Raw genomic sequence first — 24,075 nt, 5'->3', positions numbered from 1 at the left:
GTTGCCAATACTTCACAAAGTGAATTCTTGAACTCCAACAAAGTCGTCTCTCCAAGACTGTGATATGTGTCTGATGTATTTTCATGGCCTTATCCACTTCGCAATGTTACTTTGTTTGATTTTTTCAAACTTTGATCAAGTTCTTCCGTTAGATTTTGAAATTGTTTTCTGTCAGCTTCTGGTACAAGTTCATATGAACATGAGACGGCTGTTTTTAGAATCATGGATTCATAGACTCCCTACAGTATGGGGACAGGCCATTTGGCCCAACGAATCCACCCTGACCCACTGAAGGGTATCCCACAAAGACCCCACACCCTGTGTCCTGCCAATGGGAGAAAGGTCAGTTTTCCCTGTGTCTGTTTCACAGCGAGTAACTCAACCTGTCTGTGTCTGGTCTCCCTGGGAACTGGTGACAGAAATCTGTTCATCTCTTTATTGGGTTTTTTACTGAGACTGGGACTGAGACTGGTTCGGCAACTTCAAGTTCAGCAAATGATCAAATTACTTTGTCGATCGGGAAATGGCATCATGGGTAGGAAAGAATGTTTATTTTGTTAATTTTTCAGTTTGTGAACAGCAGATATTTTCCAATCACTTTTTATTCCCAATGCCTGACTGGAATAGGGAGAGTGGATTCCCAGAATATTGTTGATCCTTTTCTCCATCTCCCTGTGTTTTTCCTGGGTTTCTCCCGGTAAGTACAGAATTCAGCTTTCCATTCTGTCTCTCTCTCTCTCTCTCTCTGTGTCTGTGGTGAATGTGAATCTCTTGGTGAGAGTTTGAAATGGGGGATGTTTGATTGGCCACCTGTTATACAGTCAGCCTGATCTTTTTCACATTGAAGGCAGCACAGTCTGGGAGACTCTGGGATTTGTGTCCAGGTTTTTAATCTAAAAGCTTCCTAACAGTGCAAGGTTTGTGAAGGTTTGTAGCTCAGGTTGAGGTTTAGGGTGTAGGTTTGCTCACTGAGCTGTAGGTTTGATATCCAGACGTTTCATTATCTGGCTCAGTAACATCATCAGTGGTGACCTCCAAGTGAAGCGAAGCTGTTGTCTCCTGTTTTCTATTTATATGTTTGTCCTGGATGGGGTTCCTGGGGTTTGTGGTGATGTCATTTCCTGTTCGTTTTCTGAGGGGTTGATAGATGGTATCTGGATCTATGTGTGTGTTTATAGCGTTGTGGTTGGTGTGCCAGGCCACTAGGAATTCACTGGCATGTCTTTGCTTAGCCTGTCCCAGGATAGATGTGTTGTCCCAGTCGAAATGGTGTTTTTTTTCATCTGTGTGTAGGGCTACGAGGGAGAGAGGGTCGTGCCTTTTTGTGGCTAGCTGGTGTTTGTGTATCCTGGTGGCTAACTTTCTTCCTGTTTGTCCTACGTAGTGTTTGTGGCAGTCCTTGCATGGAATTTTGTCCGCTACGTAGATGACTCCTTTGTCATCACAAAACAAAACAAGATAGAAGAGACATTTAACATCATCAACAACACCCTCACAGGCATAAAGTTCACCAAGGAGGAAGAAACCGACAACAAACTCACATTCCTGGACGTCACAGTCGAAAGAAAGGACAACGGAGAACTACAAACCTGCGTATACAGAAAACTGACAAACACTGACCAAATACTTAACTACACCAGCAACCATCCCAACACACACAAACAAAGCTGTATGAGAACATTATTCCAACGAGCCACCACACACTGCAGCACAGACGAACTTCGGAAAACAGAGGAGAACCACCGATACAATGTATTCAAGAAGAACGGATCCTCAAAAAATACAGTCCGCAGATTCCTCAGGAACAAACCACGACAAGCAGACCAAACACAGCCAGAAACCCTAACCACCTTACCATACATCAAAGAAGTCTCAGAAATGACAGCCAGACTACTGAGACCCCTCGGAACCCTAGTCGCACACAAACCCACCAACACTCTCAAACAAAAACTAACAAACTTAAAAGACCCAGTACAACGCATGGACAAAACCAACGTCAACTACAAAATTCCATGCAAGGACAGCCACAAACACGACGCAGGACAAACAGGAAGAAAGTTAGCCACCAGGATACATGAACACCAGCTAGCCACAAAAAGACACGACACTCTCTCGCTCGTAGCCCTACACACAGATGAAAAAAACTACCATTTCGACTGCGACAACACGTCTATCCTGGGACAGGCTAAGCAAAGACATGCCAGAGAATTCCTGGAGCCTGGCACTCCAACCACAACGCCATAAATAAACACACAGATCTAGATACCATCTATCAACCCCTCAGAAAACGAACAGGAAATGACATCCCCACAAACCCCAGGAACCCCATCCAGGACAAACGTATAAATAGAAAGCAGGAGACAACAGCTTCGCTTCACTTGGAGGTCGCCACTGATGATGTTACCGATCCAGGTAGTGAAACGTCTGGATATCAAACCTACAGCTCAGTGAGCAAACCTACACCCTTCTTAACAGTAAATATATTCATTTTCTTGGAAGGTAATAACAAAATGTGAAATATACAGGCAGGAGACTGGAGGAACATAGCAAGCAAGGCAGCATCAGGAGGTAGAGAAGTCAAGGTTTTGTATATAGCCCTTCTTCAGGATTGGGGGTCGATTTGGGGGGGAGCTGCAGATAAATGAGGAGGCGGAGGAAGGATGGTGAAGTGGGGATTGGTAAAGACAGATAGAGGATATGACCTGGTTGGTGAATGGGAGGTATGTATCCCGTTGATGGCAGGGGCCAGTGGGAGAGCTGGGAAGTGAGTCTGGGGATGGGGAGGGAGGTTATTGAAATCTGGAGACTTCGATGTTGAGTCCTCCGGGCTGGTGTCTGCCCAGGTGGAAGATGAGATGTCGTTCCTCCAATTTGCGCTGTGGCTCATTTTGGCAATGGAGGAGGCCAAGGATGGTCATGTTGGAAAGGGAGTGGTTGGGGGAATTGAAATGGGCGGTGACTGGGAGGATGGTCATGTTGGAAAGGGAGCGGTTGGGGGAATTGAAATGGGCGGTGACCGGGAGGATGGTCATGTTGGAAAGGGACTGGTTGGGGGAATTGAAATGGGCGGTGACCGGGAGGATGGTCATGTTGGAAAGGGAGCGGCTGGAGGAATTGAAATGATCTGTTACATTTGGTGAACCATTCCCTAAGCTAACGTTCGGTCTCCCCGATGTAGAGTAGACCCCACCGGGAGCACCTGATACAGTAAACTAGGTTGGAAGAGAGGCAGGTGAACCTCTGTCTCACATGGAAGGACGGTTTGTGGCCCTGGATTGAGGTGAGGGGTGTGTTGAGCAGGTTTTGCATTTCTTCTGGTTGCACAGGGAGGTATCTGAGAGTTCGGGGGGGTTTGGTGGGGAGAGTGGTGCAAAGCAAAGAGTGTCGGAGGGAACGGTCCTTGTGGAAAACAGAGAGGGTTGGGGAGGGGAAGATGTTCTTTGGGAAGGGGGAGATGTTCTTAGTGGTGGGGTCTAGTTGGAGTTGGCAGAAGTGTTTAAGGGTGATGTGCTGGATGTGGAGACTTGGGATGGTAGATGAGGACAAGAGGGGCCACCCCCATTATCTGCAGCTCCCCCCACACCCACCCCCAGTCCTGAAGAAGGGTTATCCCCAAAACGACAAGTTCTCCACCTCCTGATGCTACCTGGCTTGCTGTGTTCTTCCAGCCTCCTGCCTCTCTGGTTTGGATTCCCAGCACCTGCAGGTTTTTTTGTCTCTGTCAATAATAAAATGTGAGCTGTGGTGTGGATGGCCCTCAGTTTGAAATGTGTAAAAACAATGTATTTTTATTGTGATTTTTAATATTGTGGACTGAAATGGGAAAGCCCTGTTTTCCAGCAGGGATTTACAAGGATGGCTGCATGTTTTGGAAGTAAGGAATTCAATATCTTTTGTGAACCCTGTTTGTGTAGCTGTTGGTTTCAGCTGAAATATCTCCACCAAGGCTGGTATCCTGTCACCAAGTCACATGTTCATAAGATCGAGGAGCAGAATTAGGCCATTCGGCCCATCAAGTCTGCTCTGCCATTCTATCATGGCTGTTCTGCTCCTCACCCCCATTTTCCTGCCTTCTCCCCATAACCCTTCACCCCATTACCAATTAAACATCTGTCTAACTCCTCCTTAAATTTACTCACTGTCCCAGCATCCACCGCACTTTGGGGGAATGAATCCCACCGATTCACAACCCTTTGGGAGAAGTCGCTTCTCCCCAACTCTGTTTGAAATTTGCTCCCTCTCATCCTACAACCTCCCGTCCGAGAATGCCCCACAAGGGGAAGCATCCATTCCCCATCCATTTTATCCATGACTTTTATCATCCTGACAACCTCAATTTGATCTCCCCACATTCTTCGAAACTCCAGACAGTATCGGCCTACACTGGTCAATTTCTCTTCATGTGACAAACCGCTTATCTCTGGGATCAATCTCATGAACCCTCTTGGGAACTGCCTCCAATGCCATTACATCTTTCCTCAAATAAGGGGACCAAAGCTGGGCACAATACTCCAGGTGCGGTCTCACTAATGCCTTGTATAGCTGCAACAATACGGTCTTCCCTTTATATTCTATTCCCTGAGTTAGGAAAGACCACATTCCATTCACTTGCTTTACTATCTGCTGGACCTGCATGCGAGCTTTCTGTACCTCATGAATGAGGACACCCACCTCCCTCTGTACCTCAGCATCACAAGTCTCTGCCCATGTAGATAAAAGGTCACCTTCCCATTGCTCGACCCCAATGCATGACCTCACACGTATCCGGGTTAAACTCCATCTGCCACATTTTGGCTGACTCCCCTACCCTATCTTTTGTAAGGTTCCTGTTTCCTCATTACAATATACAATCCCACCTATTTTTGGCAACCTTCCCTATATCCAAGTCGTGAATGTAGATTGTCAAAACTGGGTCCCAAGGACCAAACCCTGTGGCACTCCACTCGTAACCTTTTGCCATCCGGAAAAAAACCCTATTTATCCCGACTCTCTGTCTTCTGTCCATTAGCCAGTCATCTGCCCAAGATAATAAATTACCCATAATCCCATATGATCCAACTTTATGAATTATCCTTTTGTGCGGCACCTCATCAAATACCTGCCAAAAGTCCAGATACATTACACCTAAAGGATCCCCATTATCTACTTTGCTTCTCACATCTTCAAAGCCATCCAGCAAATTAGTCAAACATGATTTGCCCTTCATAAACCCATGCTGACTCTGATGGACCGCATTCTGACTTGCCACCTGTCCTGATATTGCTTCCTTGATAATTGATCCCATCAACAGATATTAAACTAACTGGTCTATAATTTTTGAATAAGATTAGTATTTTTCCAGTCCATGGGAGCTTTTCCCGTGTCGAGGGAATTTTGGAATATTGTAATGAATGGATCCATTATCTCCACCGTCACTTCCTTTAATACCCTCGGCTCTTGGCCATCTGGACCGGGGGACTTGTCTGCTCTCAATCCTAATAGTTTGCTGAGTACCTTTTCCTGATCAATGCTGATTGTTTTACGTTCTCCCCTTTCTATTGCCTCTGACTCGAACCAATAAGAATGGTCCTTCACTGTGAAAACTGGGGCAAAGCATTGCTTTGGCATCTCTGCCATTTTAGTTGTCCCCATGATTAACTCTCCAGTTTCACCTTCCAAGGGACCAACATTCACATCAGCGACTCTCTTCCCTTTTGTATACTTATAGAAGCCTTTGCTCTCCTTTTTTGATATTTTGTGCCAATTTTCTTTCTTCATTTACCTTAGCTCCTGTTATTAATTTTTTAGTATCCCTTTGCTTATGTTTGATAGTTTCCCAAGCTTCCAGCCTGCCACTGGCTTTTGCAATATGGTAGACCTTCATTTTTGACTTTATATTGTCCTTGACCTCCTTTTTTAGCTATGGAAGTTTTTGACCTTCTACCCCCTGCCCTCCACCCCACCCCCCCCAACCCCCCAATGCCTTACCACCTTTCTTACTCACTGGGATATATTTTAGTTGTGAGGAATTTTACTAGTCCCTTAAACAACTACCACTGCTCATCCACTCTCTTACCTTTTAGCCTTCCCGCCCAATCTACTCTCTCATTTCCTATGTTTAATTCCAGAACACTAGTGTGGGACTCCACTTTCTCCCCCCAAACTGGAGTCACCCTTTATTTACAGGTACATAGCACATGACAGTGACTCAGCTAGCACGGAGCCAGCTCCTAGAGTGGACAGAACCCCTGACCCTCCTGTTTATATCTGTCAGCTGGGGCTTCCTGATAGGATGAGGTTAACAGCCACAATCAGGGAACTCATATTCGATGAGGTAAACCTGAATGATATCATACGGATGAGTACACCAGTAAACTGGTTTGTGGCCTCATAGCCGGTTGTAATGACAGGGCTTCTCTGCCCGCCAACAGCAAGGTGATTGGTTGTCAGGGAACTGAACAGCTCAGGGCTGACAGCAAAATTGTATTGAATTTATTGTCATGTGTACCGAGGCACAGTGAAAAGCTTTGTCTTGTGAGCAATACAGGCAGATCACAGAGTTAAGTAGCATAGATAAGTAAATAATAATTAAAACAGCAGCAAAACAAAAACACAGGTCCAGGCAAATGCTACGAGTTTGTGAGTCCATTCAGTATTCTAGCAACAATCGGGTCGAAATGGTTTCAAAACCAGCTGGTGAATGTGTTCAGGCTTCTGTACCTTCTCCCTGATGGTAGAGGGTATACAAAAACATTGCCAGGGTGGGATGGATCTTTGAGAATGCTGGTGGCCTTTCCTTGACAGCGGGCCTGGTAGATGGATTCTATAGATGGGAGGTTGGCCTTTGTGATTGTCCGGGCTGAGTTCACCACTCTCTGTAACCGTCTCCGATCTTGAATGGTACAGTTGCCATACCAGGTTGTGATACATCCAGATATAATGCTCTCGATGGCGCACCTATAAAAGTTCGCAGAGCGTCATGCCAAATTCCCTCAGCTGCCTGAGGAAGAAGAGACGTTGTTGGGCCTTTGTCACCAGTGCATCCATGTAAAGAGTCCAAGAAAGCTTGTTGTGGATGACCACTCCCAGGAGCTTGACACTCTCCACTCGTTCCACATCTGTGCTGTTAATGTGCAGGGGGGCAGGAGTAACATCCCACCGAAAGTCAATAATGGGTTCCTTGGTTTTGCTGGCATTGGGAGCTTGGTTATTCTCAGTGCACCATTTTTCCAGGTCTTTCCTCTGTAGTCTGTATCGTCGCCATCTGAGATTCGACCGACTATGGTAGTGTCATCAGCGAACTTGCAAATGACATTAGTCTGGTATTTGGTGACGCAGTCATGGGTATACAGTGAGTAGTGTAGGGGACTGAGTACGCACCCTGGGGGGCTCCAGAATTAAGTGTTAGTGGGGATGAAATATTGTCCCCAATCTTCACTGATAATAGCCTGTGGGTCAGGAAACAGGTCAGTTTCAAAGAGTGGGGCTCAGTCTGAGATCACAAAGTTTAGTCATCAGTCTTGAGGGGATAATAGTGTTTTAATTTTTTTTAGAAGTTACATCCTCAAATGCATTTTCACAAACGGTGTCATGTCGGCCCAGATAAGGTATTGAAGGTGTGAACTCCCTGTGTGAGAATGTCTGTGCCACAATGGTCAGAATGATTCAAATCTAAAAACGGATTTACAGACTCTTACATGGATTCATGCAGTTTTTGAGCAAAACAAAATGTAATTCTGCAAGTACAAATTCACTCCACAAACTTATATGTATATGTGTGCATGTGGGTGTGCATGTGTGTATGTTATGTGTGTGTAGGAGTGTCTGTGTGAGTCCATCTGTGTGTGTGTGTGTGTGTGCCTGTCTGTGTGTGTGTGTGTGTGTCTATGTTATGTGTGTGTAGGAGTGTCTGTGTGAGTCCATCTGTGTGTGTGTGTGTGTGTGTGTGTGCCTGTCTGTGTGTGTGTGTGTGTGTGTGTCTATGTTATGTGTGTGTAGGAGTGTCTGTGTGTGTCCATCTGTGTGTGTGTGTGTGTGCCTGTCTGTGTGTGTGTGTGTGTATGTTATGTGTGTGTAGGAGTGTCTGTGTGTGTCCGTCTGTGTGTATGTGTATGTGTGTGTATGTGTATGTAGGGGTGTCTGTGTGTGTCCGTCTGTGTGTGAGACATAACAAACAATCCATGACTGTTTCAATATATGGTTTCAGTTATATCACACTGTAAACTTTTGCTGTCTATTCTGTGTCCTACAATCTTATTCTCCACAATCACCTGATGAAGTAGCAGCTCTCTGAAAATTAGTGCTTCCAAATAAACCGATTGGACTGGAACCTGGTGTTGTGTGATTTTTAACTTTGTCCACCCCAGTCCAACACCAGTGCCTCCCAATTAATGAAGCAAACCCCAGTTCGAATACCGAATGAAATGATGTGGCACAGCTCCTGTTTAAATGACAGGGATAAATGAAGCGAAATTGGACATTTTTAACATCCAATGGCAGAACTAGGAAATATCAACCAAATCATTGAGTAAACTTCCTCGTCTCTTGCTTTCTCCCAACAATCTCTCTCTCTTCCTTCCCACTGTTCTCTCTCTCTCTCTCTCTCTCTCTCTTTCCCCTCCCCAGTGTCTCTCTCTCTCTCTTTCTTTCTGTTCCTCCTGAGTCTCTCCACCTCCTCCCAGCTCTTATCCCCTCCCTACCCTCAGCCTCTTTCCCATCCCCTCCAACCTTCCCCAGAGTCTCATTTCCCTCCCTGGTCTCAACCCCTCCACCCTGCTCCCCATCCCAGTTTCTTTCTGTCCTGTGTAATCTCTCTCTCCTCTTCCTTCACAATCTTTATCCCCTCATCAGTCCCTTTGCTCCTCCCAATCCTTTCCCTCCTCTGCAATATCTTTGCCTTCTACGCCTGCCTCTCGCCCTTCTCGATCTGTAACCCCACCCATTCTATTCTTCCAGGTCCCAGTCTCTTTTGTCCTCATCCCAATGCTCTCTCTTCACCTCTGACCTTCCTTATCTCATTTCCAAACCCTCCACATTCTCTCCTCACTCCTCAGTGTCCCTCCTCCATGCTCTACAGTCTCTCTTCCTCATTTCCCAGTTCCTCCTCAGTGTGTCTCTCTCTCCCCCATCCCCAGTATTTATTTTCCAATGCTAGTCTCCATCCCACCCCAATCTCTGTCCTTCCCCAGTTTCTGTCTTTTCTCAATCACTGTCCCTCCCCTGTCTCTGTCCCTCCCCTGTCTCTGTCCCTCCCCTGTCTCTGTCCCTCCCCAGTCTGGCTCTCTTTATCCCCCAAGTCTCTCTTCCTACCCCCCACCAGCCACATTCTGTCTTGTTTGCTAGTTCCTCTCCCTCCCAGTTTCCCTTCCAGTGCTTGTTCTGCAGTTTGATAACCAGCTCCTCGAACTGTTTATATTACAGAGACTAACTCACGAACTATAAAATATACAATTGTCTCAGGAGAACAAGATTTCCCTGAAGTCACTGTTGTTGCGATGGTCAACGGAATACAAACAGGTTACTTTGACAGTGATACCCGTCGCTGTGTCCCCAGGCAACAGTTCCTGGCTGATTCACTCAGTGTGAAATTCTGGGACGATGCTACAGATCAGGCGATCACACACACCAGGCTGGCAAATGGGAATCTGAAATCGATCATGAAAAGGACAAACCAGACTTCAGGTAAAATCTCACCGTTAATTGTTCACATTATCCCCCAGGTCACTCCACTCAGTCCATCCCCCAGCATTGACCCCTGGGTCTGTCCACTCAGTCTATCCCCCAGCACTGACCCCTGGGTCACTCCACTCAGTCTATCCCCCAGCACTGACCCCTGGGTCACTCCACTCAGTCCTTCCCCCAGCACCGATCTCTGGGTCACTCCACTCAGTCCATCTCCCAGCACTGACCCCTGGGTCACTCCACTCAGTCTATCCCCCAGCACTGATCTCTGGGTCACTCCACTCAGTCCATCCCCCAGCACTGACCTTGGAATGTAAAGTGAAATGAGGACTGTCAACTAATTCTGCAACTTTAACTTGAGATTGGAACCCTTTCCCCTCTGATCAGACTGTGACCCTCATCCCCTATTTCCATCTGATATTTGATCCCCTTTCCCTCTGATCAGACAGTGTGTGATTATCTATTATTTATTGATGATTGATCCCTGTCTGGTCACTGACAGGAATTCACACTCTCCAATGGATACATTCTGTTGAGATCAGTGAAGATGGCTCTGTGAAGAGATCGATGAGATTTGGATTTGATGGAAAGGACCACATTAGTTTAGAGCCAGACAGAATGAGATGGGTTGCCGCAAATCACTTTGCAGTGATCAATAAAGAGAAATGGAATTCGGATCAATCCTGGAACTACTATTGGGAATCATATCTGCAAAAAACATCTGTTGAACATTTAAACAGATATCTGGAAGTTGGAAAGGATTATTTCACAAGGAAAGGTGTGTATTTCAGTTTTGTTCCATGTTCTGATCTAACCTCACTGATCTATGAAACCGCTCTCCCATTCCATTCAGTGTCTGTCTATTGTTTGTGGTTTCACCCTTTCCCATCACAGTTCAGCCTGAAGTGTTCATCTCCAGGAGGGAGCCCAATGGTCAGGACAAGCCACTCACTCTCTCCTGCCTGGTCACTGGGTTTGATCCTGCAGACATCGAGGTGACCTGGCTAAGGAATGGAGAGGTCATGTCTGAGACACATTCCTCGGGGGATACGACCGAACCACAATGGGACCTATCAGATCCAGAAAGAGATTGAGATCAATGCTGGGGATGAGGATCAATACTCCTGTCACATTGAACACAGCAGCCTGGCAGAGGCCCAGCTCTATCAGTGGGGTAAGGAACTGGAGTGTGTCTGCGTGTGTGTGTCTGCGTGTGTGTGTCTGCGTGTGTGTGTCTGCGTGTGTGTGTCTGCGTGTGTGTGTCTGCGTGTGTGTGTCTGCGTGTGTGTGTGTCTGTGTCTGTGTGCCTGTGTCTGTGTGTGTGTGTATACATGTGACAGATGAAACTATTTAGAGGACAGTTTTTCACTTCCTTGTTTGCAACTACCCACCTTGCTCTCTGCATTGATATGTCATGTTGGTCTCAATTGCGTTAAAGATTTCAATTCTAAGTTTGAAAGGGTCTCCGAATCCCAAACTTCCAGCACCTTTTGGGGATTCCAGATACCCACAGCCCTGTTATTGGTGAAGTACTCATCGATTTCACTCCGGAATAATCTCACCAGAATTACAAGAAGATTTCCTTGTATTCCAGGCTTCAGCACCAGACATGGGCCCAGATTGTCCAGCAGCCAGACAGTCAGAGACTGGACACACCTTGAGAGAGGAGGGTCTGGACCCCTCAGAATTCCTGACTCACTGAATGGGATTTGTCTGGGAAGTTTCAAACCATATCTGGAACCCTCTGGAAAGATCTCAGGTTCTGAGGTTAGGGATTGGAAGCTTCTTTAACTCCTAGTGTGACGATGCTGTCACTTTAAAAGGTTGTTGGTGTCCTAGTTTTTGTTTTGAAGAGAGGTTGTAAGGCAGAGGCACCAAACTCGCTGCTGATGATGGCTGAGGTAAACAAGTTGTGAGGCCTTGGAGTTTTTTTTTAAGCTGGAACAATAGAAGCAGTCTGAATGGGCGTGGCCAGCTCTCACAGATCCAGATTTCTCAGTTTGGTTTTTTTCAGTTACGTCAGAAGCCTTTGGGGTCTCAAAAGAGTTGGCAGCTTCAGAGAATGTCACCTGGCTACTACTGTCTGCATTTTTTTCTTGATATTGTTTCCTCCGGGATTGGAGAACTGCATGTAAGAATCTGTGTCTGAATTTACCTTTTTGCCAAGGTGTTTATAGGATGTTACAATATTGCAACAATTTATTAATAATAGGTACTATGTTCAGTTACATTTTTCAATCGTTAAGTTATTCAAACTTCCTTTTTCTTTTGTTTGTATTTTAATTACTGCGTTTAAATAAATTGTGTTTTGCTTAACATTGAGTTGTTTGAACACTTGCATTGCATCTGGAACACTGCACTTCCCATCCAGTTTTAAAATAAGAAGCAGTTCAGATCTAGACTACCTTCTTCAGATATTTTGAGGGGGCCTGGTCTGGTCCCTAACACCAGAGAACTAGAAACCCGACCATCTCCAAACGTACTGCTGATCCCTCCATTCACACACTGACGAGGATATCTGGTCAGCGTGGGCAAGTTGGACTGAACACGCACACTTGTTGTGTGACTCTTTAACTCTTTGACACCATCTCCTCAAACACATGACCTGATATTCTGCAACCATCACTTGACCTCTCCCCAGCACCAACACCAGCTCACCGCCTCCAGACGTCTGTCAGACTCGCAGTGCATCACACTGGACAGACAACTGGGACACAACACAGAACTCCACAACTGGATCCCTAACAAGGCCCCCTCACCAGCCCACTGTGGCACCCAAACCCCATTCCATTGGTACTCAACATCCCCAACACTCACCAATGAGTTCCCAAACTGCCCCTTGCCCAACCACTGAGGAAGTGCCTTCTGGGTACCTAACTACACCCCTCCAACCATTCACTCACTCCTTCACCTCACCCAAGGCCGATCTACCCCACCAGCACTAGTAAGGACAGGACACAGAGATATTGGGGAGAATGGGAACTGAACTGTCTGGGGAGGTAACCCCCAGGACAGGTACAACACGATGTTTATACCCCTATCAATGGGATCCTTGGTGACTTCACTGGAGAGTGAAATCGGGAGAGGGTCAAACCAGCATTTCAACCAATCCCAACAATTCCCAACAGCTCGGAGCAGTTATAATTGTTCCCAATTAACACAGGGTTAGAAATAAATCCAGGAACAGAGAGAATCCTGATATATTTCCAATATGTTTCAGAAAATCTGAAAAGCAATTGGCTGCATTCCCAACTTGGAAGTCTCATTGCATCAATGGTCATTCTATTGGCTGTTATTGTCGGGATAGTCGGAATAATCAACCTGAAATGGTCACGGAGAGGTAAGAATCAGAGAAAGGAGAATGTAGAACTGAGGGGACAGAGTGAGTGGGGGGGAGTCTCCAGTACTGGGAGTACAGGGCACTGTGGGGAATGGAACTGATTGAATTCCCACACACAGATACACACGTATAAACACGTCTCGTTCCCTGTCTGATCTTCCTTTATGTGATCAGCCCAGACCAGGTCTAATATTGATCATTAAAGCCACTACACCCAATCAGATCCTCACTGACTGAATATTAATGGAATGGAAGGGATTTTCTGCATCTCCATAAAGTGTAAGGATGGACGGGAGTGTGGGAATGAGGATTTCTGACACAATCCCTGTAAAACCTTCCTTCCTGCCTTGTTTGGGCACCATCACCTTGATAAATTTTGAAGATCTCTCTCCCTTAATGAGTTTGTGCAGTTTTGGATGACTTATTACTTTGGTTTGACCCTGGGCGTGTGACTCTGATACCGATCATGTTATTCCAGGCATTTGGTTTGTCTCCAGTCCCACCGTATTTTTAATGTTTTGGAATGATCTCTCTGCCCCATTTAATGGGATTCTGGATCATCCCTTCTCTTGTTATCCAGCTGTTGACACTTTCCTCCCACCATCTGACATTTGTGATCACCTGCAGAGACTCCACTCACCCCATTTGGATGATCTTTTGATCTCTCTGCCCATTGATCTTCCTGCTGATAAATTCGGTGTCTGTGAGCTTCTCTCTCACTTCACCTGAGGAAGGGGCTACGCTCAGAAAGCTTGTGATTTCAAACAAACCTGTTGGACTGTAACTTGGGGCCGTGTGTGATTTCTGACTGTGTTCACACGAGTCCAATACCAACACCCCCACATCAATCCCCATCCCCTCACACTTGTTGTGTTCTCACTCTCTGAAAATGAATTATTCCCTAATGGACATTTATTTTGTTTCTGCAGGTTCACCAAATGGGACCTATACAACAGCTCCCAGTAAGTGACTGAGTGGACAGAGTGTTGGGAATGATGAAGAAGGTAATGGGAGGTGCAGAGTAGATTCCCTACAGTGTGGAAACAGGCCCTTCAGCCCAACAAGTCCACACAGACCCTCCAAAGAGTAACCCACCCAGACCCATTCCCCTACCCGATATTTACCCCTGACTAACACACCTAACACTATGGGCAATGTAACATGGCCAATTCACCTGACCTGCACATCTTTGGATTATGGGCAGAAACTGGAGCACCCGGAGGAAACCCACACAGACACGGGGAGAGTGTGCAAACTCCGCACAGTCACCCGAGGTGGGAATTGTACCCGGGTCCCTGGTGCTGTGAGGCAACAGTGCTAACCACTGAGCCACCGTGCTGGCCATATTAGAGTGTAGAGTTATATTTGCCAGGGTGTTGCTCAGGGTGATGGGTCCGTCTCCTCACAATGCTGTTTCTCAGCCAACACTCTCTTATCGTCCTGTTTCTCTACTCCATGTCCCCAGTGTCTCTCCTTCGAATTGTCACCCTCCATTCTCTTCCCCCACTGCCCCTCCCTCCACTCACTCACCCTTAATTCCCAATGGGGGGTGCTCGGAGAGTCTGGTTAGTTAGTGCTGAGGGCGATTAAATCCTGGGTCCAGTGAGTGATAGAGAATATCTCACACTGCCTCATTTTATATTTGATGTAACTTCTCAAATTCTGTTTTTATTTTCTCAGCTTCTGATATCTCTGGTGCAGCTTCTTCATGATTCAGTAAGTGACATGTCAACTTTTCTCTGACTGAAATTTATTCAGATTAATATTCTCTAGATTTATTTGTAGCATTTTCACATCTCTCTTGACACTGTCCCACCCTCCCAGTCACTGTTAAATCCTGTCAGATTAATCCCCCTCCCCTCTGACCCTGTCCCACCCTCCAAGACACGGTTAAACCATGTCAGACTAATTCCCCTCCCCTCCTGACGCTGTCCCACCCTCCCAGACACTGTTAAACCCTGTCAGTCTAGTTCCCCTCCCCTCCTGACACTGTTCCACCCTCCCAGACACTGTTAAACCCTGTCAGAATAATTCCTTCCCCTCCTGACCCTGTCCAACCCTCCCAGACACTGTTAAATGCTATCAGACTAAACCCACTCCCCTGCTGACCCTGTCCCACCCTCCCAGACACTGTTAATCCCTGTCAGACTAATTCCCCTCCCGTACAAACCCTGTCCCACCCTCCCAGTCACTGTTAAACCCTGTCAGACTAATTCCACTCCCCTCCTGACCCTGTCACCCCCTCCCAGACACTGTTAAACCCTGTCAGACTAACTCCCCTCCCCTCCTGACCCTGTCCCACCCTCTCAGTCACTGTTAAACCCTGTCAGACTAATTCCCCTCCCCTCCTGACCCTCTCCCACCCTCCCAGACACTGTTAAATCCTGTCAGACTAATTCCCCTCCCCTCCTGACCTGTCCCACCCTCCCAGACACTGTTAAACACTGTCAGACTAATTCCCCTCCCCTCCTGACCTGTCTCACCCTCCCAGACACTGTTAGACCCTGTCAGACTAATTCCCCTCCCCTCCTGACCCTGTCCCATCCTCCCAGACACTGTTAAACCCTGTCAGACTAACTCCCCTCCCCTCCTGACCCTGTCCCATCCTCCCAGACACTGTTTAACCCTGTCAGACTAACTCCCCTCCCCTCCTGACCCTGTCCCACCCTCCCAGACACTGTTAAACGCTATCAGACTAATCCCCCTCCCCTCCTGACCGTGTCCCACCCTCCCAGACACTGTTAAATCCTGTCAGACTAATTCCCCTCCCCTCCTGACCTGTCTCACCCTCCCAGACACTGTTAAACCCTGTCAGACTAATTCCCCTCCCCTCCTGACCCTGTCCCATCCTCCCAGACACTGTTAAACCCTGTCAGACTAACTCCCCTCCCCTCCTGACCCTGTCCTACCCTCCCAGACACTGTTAAACCCTGTCAGACTAATTCTCCTCCCCTCCTGACCCTGTCCCGCACTCTCAGTCGCTGTTAAACCCTGTCAGACTAATTTCCCTCCCCTTCTGGCCCTGTCCCACCCTCCCAGACACTGTTAAACCCTATCAAACTAATTTCCCTCCCCTCCTGACCCTGTCCCACCCTTCCAGTCGCTGTTAAAACCTGTCAGTCTAATTCCCCTCCCCTCCTGATCTGTCCCACCCTCCCAGTCACTGTTGAACCCTGTCAGACTAATTCCCCTCCCCTCCTGACCCTGTCCCACCCTCCCAGACACTGTTAAACCCTGTCAGACTAATCCCCCTCCCCTCATGTCCCTGTCCCACCCTCCCAGACACTGTTAATCCCTGTCAGACTAATTCCCCTCCCCTCCTGACACTGTCCCTCCTCCCAGTCACTGTTGAACCCTGTCAGACTAATTCCCCTCCCCTCCTGACCCTGTCCCACCCTCCCAGACACTGTTAAACCCCGTCAGACTAATCCCCCTCCCCTCCTGACCCTGTCCCACCCTCCCAGACACTGTTAAACCCTGTCAGACTAATTCCCCTCCCCTCCTGACCCTGTCCCACCCTCCCAGACACTGTTAAACCCTGTCAGACTAATTCCCCTCCCCTTCTGACCCTGTCCCACCCTCCCAGACACTGTTAAACCCTGTCAGACTAACTCCCCTCCCCTCCTGACACTGTCCCACCCTCCCAGACACTGTTAAACCCTGTCAGACTAATTCCCCTCCCCTCCTGACCCTGTCCCACCCTCCCAGACACTGTTAAACCCTGTCAGACTAACTCCACTCCCCTCCTGACCCTGTCCTACCCTCCCAGACACTGTTAAACCCTGTCAGACTAATTCTCCTCCCCTCCTGACCCTGTCCCGCACTCTCAGTCGCTGTTAAACCCTGTCAGACTAATTCCCCTCCCCTCCTGACCCTGTCCCACCCTCCCAGACACTGTTAAACCCTGTCAGACTAATTCCCCTCCCCTTCTGACCCTGTCCCACCCTCCCAGACACTGTTAAACCCTGTCAGACTAATCCCCCTCCCCTCCTGACCCTGTTACACACTCCCAGACACTGTTAAACCCTATCAGACCAGTTCCCCTCCCCTCCTGACCCTGTCCCACCCTCCCAGACACTGTTAAACCCTGTCAGACTAACTCCCCTCCCCTCCCCACCCTGAAGTGATTGCCTCGTGTCTGTCTATTCCTGACCTTGTGTGTTTCCTGGCCCCCAGTACAGGACATTCCCGGAGCCTCAATGCGGAATAACGGGATTCTCCTGTTCCAGTGTGAACATGGACACCATTGTCCATCCTTCCATATCACAGCAGACACACAGAATTACAGCTCATTGTTCACACTCAATTCCTTCAGGACTGAGATCAATTTTTCTGGGAATGTGTTTCCACAGGTTGAGCAGTGGATCCCAGATCCCCAGGTTTGGATCCTGATTCTTCAAGTGGGACCTTCTCAAGTCGTGTTTCCATCCCGTCTCAGAAATGTGAGCAGTGTCACCGTCAGAGGGATCTTCACAGCTGGTTCCTCCCTCACACTTTCTCATCCTCACTGTCTTCAGTGGGTCACTGATTGACCTGAAATGAAGCAACATCCCGAGGCAACTCAGAGGCAATTTTTATATTGAAGGAATTGATTTTGCATCTGACGTTAACAAATTTCAAATGTTATGTAAATCTCTGTACATAAATATCAGTTTTACATATTCTAATTCTTAAATAAATATATAAATATTATAAATCTGAGTTATTGTTGAATACTAAAATCTATCACTACTTCTCACCATTGTTTAACTACAATCACCAATATGTGTCATTTGTAATCATTAAAAGTTATTTATTGACTTATTAATTTTGATTTTTTATTAATATTACAAGAACGATTCTATTCATTTACACAGCAGCAGCTTGTGGCTCTTGGAACCAGCAGATGCTGAGCTTCAATTCAATGTGAACTGGGGGAGTTAAGACCATATCCATCTGCCTCTATTGTAAAATCCAAGTCCCAGATGATAACTCCATACCCATCAACACAATCAGGGAAAGTCCATTCCCAGAGAGTGAGAACACACAAGTGTGAGGGAATGGAGATTGTGTCAGAACCTGATGGAGATTCTGGACATCGCTTCCATTCCATCGATATTCCCTGAGGATGTGAGTGTGTGTGGTGGGTTTGATCAACATCAGACTTGTACTAAAGGACATAGCTGCTAGACTGGGTCTGCAGCAGGTGGTGAGGGAACCAACAAGAGGGAAAAACATACTTGATTCCATCTTTCCAATCTGCCAGCTGCAGGTACAAATGTCCATGACAGTCTCAGTGAGAGTGACCATCGCACTGTCCTTGTGGAGGCAAAGTCCCACTGTCACATTGGGAATAACCTCCATTGTATTGTGTGGTACTATCACTGTGCTAAATGGAACAGACTTGGATCAGATCTAGCAGCTCAAACCTGGGTATCCATGAGGCGCTGTGGGCCACCAACAGCAGCAGAACCATGCTCCAGCACAATCGGTAACCTCATGGCCTGGCATAGCCCCCACTGAACCATTAACTCCAAGCCAGGGGATCAACCCTGGTTCAATGGGGAGTGCAGGAGGGCATGTCAGGAGCAGCACCAGACATACCTGAAGATGAGGTGTCAACCTGGTGAAGCCACCAAACAGGACGAGTTGCATGTCACATAACATAAGCTGCAAGTGATAGACAGAGATAAGTGATCCCACAACCAACAGATCCGATCTCAGCTCTGCAGTCCTGCCACATCCAGCCAACTCACTGGAGGCTCCACAAATATTCCCACTCTCACTGATGAAACAGCCCATTACATCAGAGTGAAAGATAGGCCTGAAGGTTTCACAGCAATCTTCAGTCAGAAGTGTCATCTCAGCCTCCTCCAGTGGTCCCCAGCATTACAGATACCAGTCTTCAGTCAATTCAATTCACTCCACGTGATATCAAGAAACAGTTGAAGACACTGGGTACTGCAAAGGCTTCAGGCCCTGACAACATTCAGGCAATAGTACTGAAGGCTTGTGCTCGAGAACTTGCCACTCCCCTATCCAAACTGTTCCAGTCCAGTTACAACACTGGCATCTACCCAACAATGTAGAAAATTGCCCAGGTATATCTTAGACACAAAAAGCAGGACAAACCCAATCTGCCCCATCAGTCTCCTCTCGATCATCAGTAAAGTGATGGAAGGTGTCATTAACAGTGCTATCAAGCAGCACCTGCTCAGCAATAACCTGCTCAGTGATGCCCACTTTGGGCCCTGCCAGGGTCACTCAGCTCCTGACCTCAATACAGCCTTGGTTCGAACATGGACAAAAGAGCTGAATTCCAGAGGGGAGGTGGGAGTGACAGCCCCTGACATCAAGGCTGCATTCGACCGAGTGTGGCATCATGGAACTCGAGCAGAACTGGAATCAATGGATATTGGGGGAAACTCTCCAGTGGATAGAGTCATACCTGACACATAGGAAGGTGGTCTTGGTTGTTGGAGGTCAGTCATCTCAGCTCCAGGAAAGCTCTGCAGGAGTCCCTCAGCGTGGTGTCCTAGGCCCAACCGTCTTCAGCTGCTTCATCAATGACCTTCCCTCCATCATAAGGTCAGAAATGGGGATGTTTGCCAGTGATTGCACAATGTTCAGCACTATTTGCAACTCCTCAGACACTGAAGCAGTCCATGTTCAAATGCAACAAGATCTGGACAATATCCAGGCTTGGGCTGACAAGTGGCAAGTAACATTTGCGCCACACAAATGCCAAGTTATAACCATCACCAACAAGAGACAATCTCACCACCACTCCTTGGCATTCAATGGTGTTGCCATCACTGAATCCCCCCCCACTGTTAACAGCCTGTGAGTTATCATTGATCAGAAACTCAACTGGTCTCACCACATAAATGCAGTGTCTACAAGAGCAGGTCAGAGGCTAGAGATACTGCAGCAAGTAACTCATCTCCTTATTTCCCAAAGCCTGTCCACCAACTACAAGACACAGGTCAGGAGAGTGATGGAATACTCCCTGCTTGCCTGGATGAGTACAGCCATCTCAACACTGAAGAAGCTTGATACCATCCAGGACCTAGCAACCCAACTGATTGGCACTGTATCCACCAACATCCAGTCCCTCCACCACTGACGCTCAGTTACAGCAGTGTTTGCTATCTACAGAAATTCATCAAAGATCCTTAAACAGTGCCTTCCAAACCCACAACCACCTCCATCTGGAAGGTCAAGGTCAGCAGATAAATGGGAACACCACCGCCTTCATGTTCCTCTCCAAGTCATTCACCATCCTGACTCGGAAATATGTCACCATTCCTTCACTGTTGCTGGTCAAAATCCTGGATTTCCCTCCCTAATGGCATTGTGGCTCAACCCACAGGAGGTAGACTGCAGCAGTTCAAGAAGGCAGATCACCACCACCATCTCAAGGGCAACTAGGGACGGGTAATAAATGCTGGCCAGTCAGAGACCCCCACATCCCACAAAAACAGAATCAATACAAAAACTGGGGGAGGTGTGATACATGGTTACTGTCTCTGGAGGAGGAATCCCGTGACCAAAGTATCATTCCAGAATGAGAAGCGTCTTTCTCCTCCAGGGAGTTGTTCAATGTTCACACCTGGATGTGACAGGACAGCAGAGCTTCGATCTTATCTATCGGTTGTGGAAACACTAAGTTCTGACTCTACTCCCTCTGCTGTTTACTGCACAATCAGTCCTGATCTGTCACTTCACTGACCAACACCATCACTTACAAGTTCCCCTCCAAGCCATTCACCAACCTGACTTGGAAATATATTGCACTTCCTTCACTGTCACTGGGTCAAAATCCTGGAATTCCCTCCCACCACCACATGAACTGCTGCTGTTCAGGAAGGTAGCTCACCCCCACCTTCGCAAGGAGCGTTTGGGATGGGAAATAAATTCCAGCAGCCAGTGATTTCCACGTCTCTCCAGTGAATAAAAAATACATCATTTTTCAGCTCTGCTTGGTCCTGCTCCTGTGATCCCTCCCACATTCCTCATTGAACCGGGGTTGGTCCCCTGGCTTGGTGGTAATGAGAGACTGGGGGTCGGGTTGAGCCATGAGGTTACAGTTTGTATTGGATGGCAGTTCTGCTGGTGTTGATGACCCACAGTACCTCATGGACACACAGTCTTCATCTGCTCGATCTGTTCACATCCCACAGGAGGCGAGGGAGGGGATGTGCCATGAGGTTTAATGGGGAAATGTGTTCCCATCTGATGGTTATTGGTAGGAGAAGGGTGCAGTGAACGTGCTGTAAACCGCCCCCCTCCCCCCACACTGGGTTCTCTGTACCTGACTCTCGACATCAATTTACCACCTCCCCACTCCCCCACACTGAGTTCCCTGTACCTGACTCTCACCATCAATCCCCCCCCACCTCTCACCCCCACTGTTTGCTCTCTCTAGTCGACTCTTCCCACCAAACCCCATACCGGATCCTCTGTGCTTATATGACGCAAATAACTCTGTTATAACTCCTTTTCACAATAGCCCACAGGCCAACCTGACTCTCTGTAATTAATCCACTCCATGTTCCCTCACATTAAACTCTCTGTCAGGTTGAGCTCATTGATCACTGACTGGGTGAAGAATCTCTCTCACTGTAACTGTGTCCTCCTGTTCTGAATCTCTCGGTTTAGTTTAAAACCAATCTCAGATTTCTCGTTTCCAGACTGTTTAATGTTTTATAAATCCCATCAGGTGCTTCCTTTCCTGGTAGAATAGCCCAATTCTCCTTGACACATGACCCAGAACCTTGACCCTGGGGGTGAGCCTGGGTGTTTCTCTCTCTGCACTCCCCCCTTCCACACTCCCCCCTCCCAGGGTCTGAGTGTCTCCCCTGTGACTGTGTCCTGAATTAGACTCAGTACGAGGAAGAACACTAGTGTCCATGGGATTCCCAGCCAGCAGAGGGTTAGCAGTGACTGATACTGACCTGTGACCCATGAATGGCCTTAACTCTCCCAGGTTGCATTGAACTGACCCTCAACAACTGCTGATACGAGGACCCACAAGCTGCTGAGCGAAAATCTCGTGAAATTATTAGCAATGAATTCAATCAACAACAAACAATTATTTATTGATGACTAACCACAATTATCAGCATTTATAGTCAGCTTAGTGATATAATAGGAAAATATTGTTTTCCAATTTGCATATTTACTTTCTAAAACTTGTGAATAAAATTCCACATTGGATCCAATTTGCATGACACAAAGTGCAAAGTCAGTCACATCCTTTCAGTGCAGTCTGTGGCTCTCTGAGCTGCCTCACTGTATTTATAATTGTCGGTTATATTTTACAATATACACATCACGTTAATCAGACAACTCCCTCAAGGGGTTTTATAAGGTCATCAATCTCTTCCTGTCGTGTGGTGGGAGGGCTGCAGACAGAGACCTTGCCTCATTCAGCATCTATGGGACTCTCAGTCCTGATCGGTTTTGTGTGTGGTTTCCTTCTGTATCCCGAAAGAGTTTCTGTGGAACTCTGACTCCCACAATCTCTCAAAAAGTTTGGAACTTGAAATCCCCTTACACGAAATGCCCCATTCTGGGTCTCACATATTATTACTGGATGGGGTTCGGTGCTGAATGGGTTAATGCTGAGGAGTATATGAAGCACTGCCCAATATGATGATGTCACATGGACTTGGGTGAAGAGATCAGATTGAAGTGGCGGGACCCAGTATCGTCTTTAAAACAATGTCCCCCCCACCCCCCACACCAGTGTATCCTGGACCGAGCTGTTACCATGAAGTAAACTCAGTCCTGTTTAAAACAAGAGCCTGTTCTCATTAGCTTCTCATGTGGTTTCCCTCAACGAACCACTTGACCAACCAGGTCCTGGAGATTCCAACCAGGAAAGAGGATGGTCACATTTAATCTCTCAGATGGAACTGGAGGAGCTGTGGGGAGTATCATACCATACCTGCCTGAAAGGTCAATGGTTCATGGTGTCAATCCCTTCAAACAGCCGTGGAAGTGGTCTTGAAGAGCTCGAGCTTAATGAGGTCTGGGTACCACTCTGTGGTAGACTGGAATTTTACCTTCCTAACATCTCCATCATTGCACAATGAAGGACCAACGCCATCCAGATAATGAACCATCACTGGGTATCTTTATCTAACACTGTATCTATATCTGTGTGTGTATGTCTCTCTCTGTCCATCTGTATGTTGTGTGTGGGTACAAACGGATATATGTTGTGGGCGGCACGGTGGCACGGTGGCATGGTGGTTAGCATTGCTGCCTCGCAGCGCCAGAGACCCAGGTTCATTTCCCGCCTCAGGCGACTCTCTGTGTGGAGTTTGCACGTTCTCCCCGTGTCTGCGTGGGTTTCCTCTTGGTGCTCCGGTTTCCTCCCACAATCCAAAAATGTGCAGGTTAGGTGAATTGGCCACGCTAAATTGCCTGTAGTGTTAGGTAAAGGGGTAAATGTAAGAGAATGGGTCTGGGTGGGTTATGCTTCGGCGGGTCGGTGTGGACTTGTTGGGCCGAAGGGCCTGTTTCCACACTGTAGGGAATCTAATCTAATCTAATATCTCTCAATGTATCTATACCCGTATGTATACATCTCTCTACAGTCCTGAGTGAGCTGTGTATGAGTGCACACTGACATATGTAACGGTGTATCTATATCTGTTCATCTCCCTTTCATTATCTGCCTTTTCTCTTTCACTCTGTGCAATCCAGCTACTGACAGGATCCTGCTCTCTGTCTGTGAAATGTGGATCATGTATTCAAACCACATTATGATCTGGAATCACTTTCCCCTGAGCTACCTGACATTGCCAATGGAGATCAGGTGGTTAAACAAGATCCTGACACTAAAGTCCATCTAAAAGCTGAGCTGCCAGCTATCGATGCTCTGACCATGAATCACGGTGACAATGTTCAGCTCATGTGGTTCCAGTGTCTGAGGATCCAATCCTGGAGATGGTCTTTTCTGGGTAATTTCAGAGTGAACAGTAAGATTATAAAGTCTGTTTAAAAGTGACTCTGACACAAAGCAACACAGATGTCTGTCATTGGGAACAAGTTGTTGAAGATGAGAAAGGGTGAGAGAAACCAGC

General features: G+C 47.3%; 1 protein-coding gene across 1 annotated transcript in view; it reads left to right on the top strand.

The window, feature by feature from the left end:
- Positions 1-523: 523 nt before the first annotated feature.
- Positions 524-24,075, top strand: part of LOC148140878 (H-2 class I histocompatibility antigen, alpha chain-like) — a 450,761-nt gene continuing 427,209 nt past the window's right edge. Inside the window, exons 1-3 of the mRNA XM_087979042.1 lie at positions 524-535; positions 628-697; positions 9,400-9,660. Of these exons, the coding sequence (XP_087835168.1) occupies positions 524-535; positions 628-697; positions 9,400-9,660 (343 nt within the window). The remainder of the gene's footprint in view (positions 536-627; positions 698-9,399; positions 9,661-24,075) is intronic.

This window comes from Chiloscyllium plagiosum, unplaced genomic scaffold, assembly GCF_037043375.1.
Source record: "Chiloscyllium plagiosum isolate Xiang-an unplaced genomic scaffold, Cpla_swu_hap1 HiC_scaffold_35, whole genome shotgun sequence".
NCBI lineage: Eukaryota > Metazoa > Chordata > Chondrichthyes > Orectolobiformes > Hemiscylliidae > Chiloscyllium > Chiloscyllium plagiosum.
Note: the sequence above shows the minus strand (reverse complement) of the source record. Positions and strands in the feature narration are given on the sequence as shown.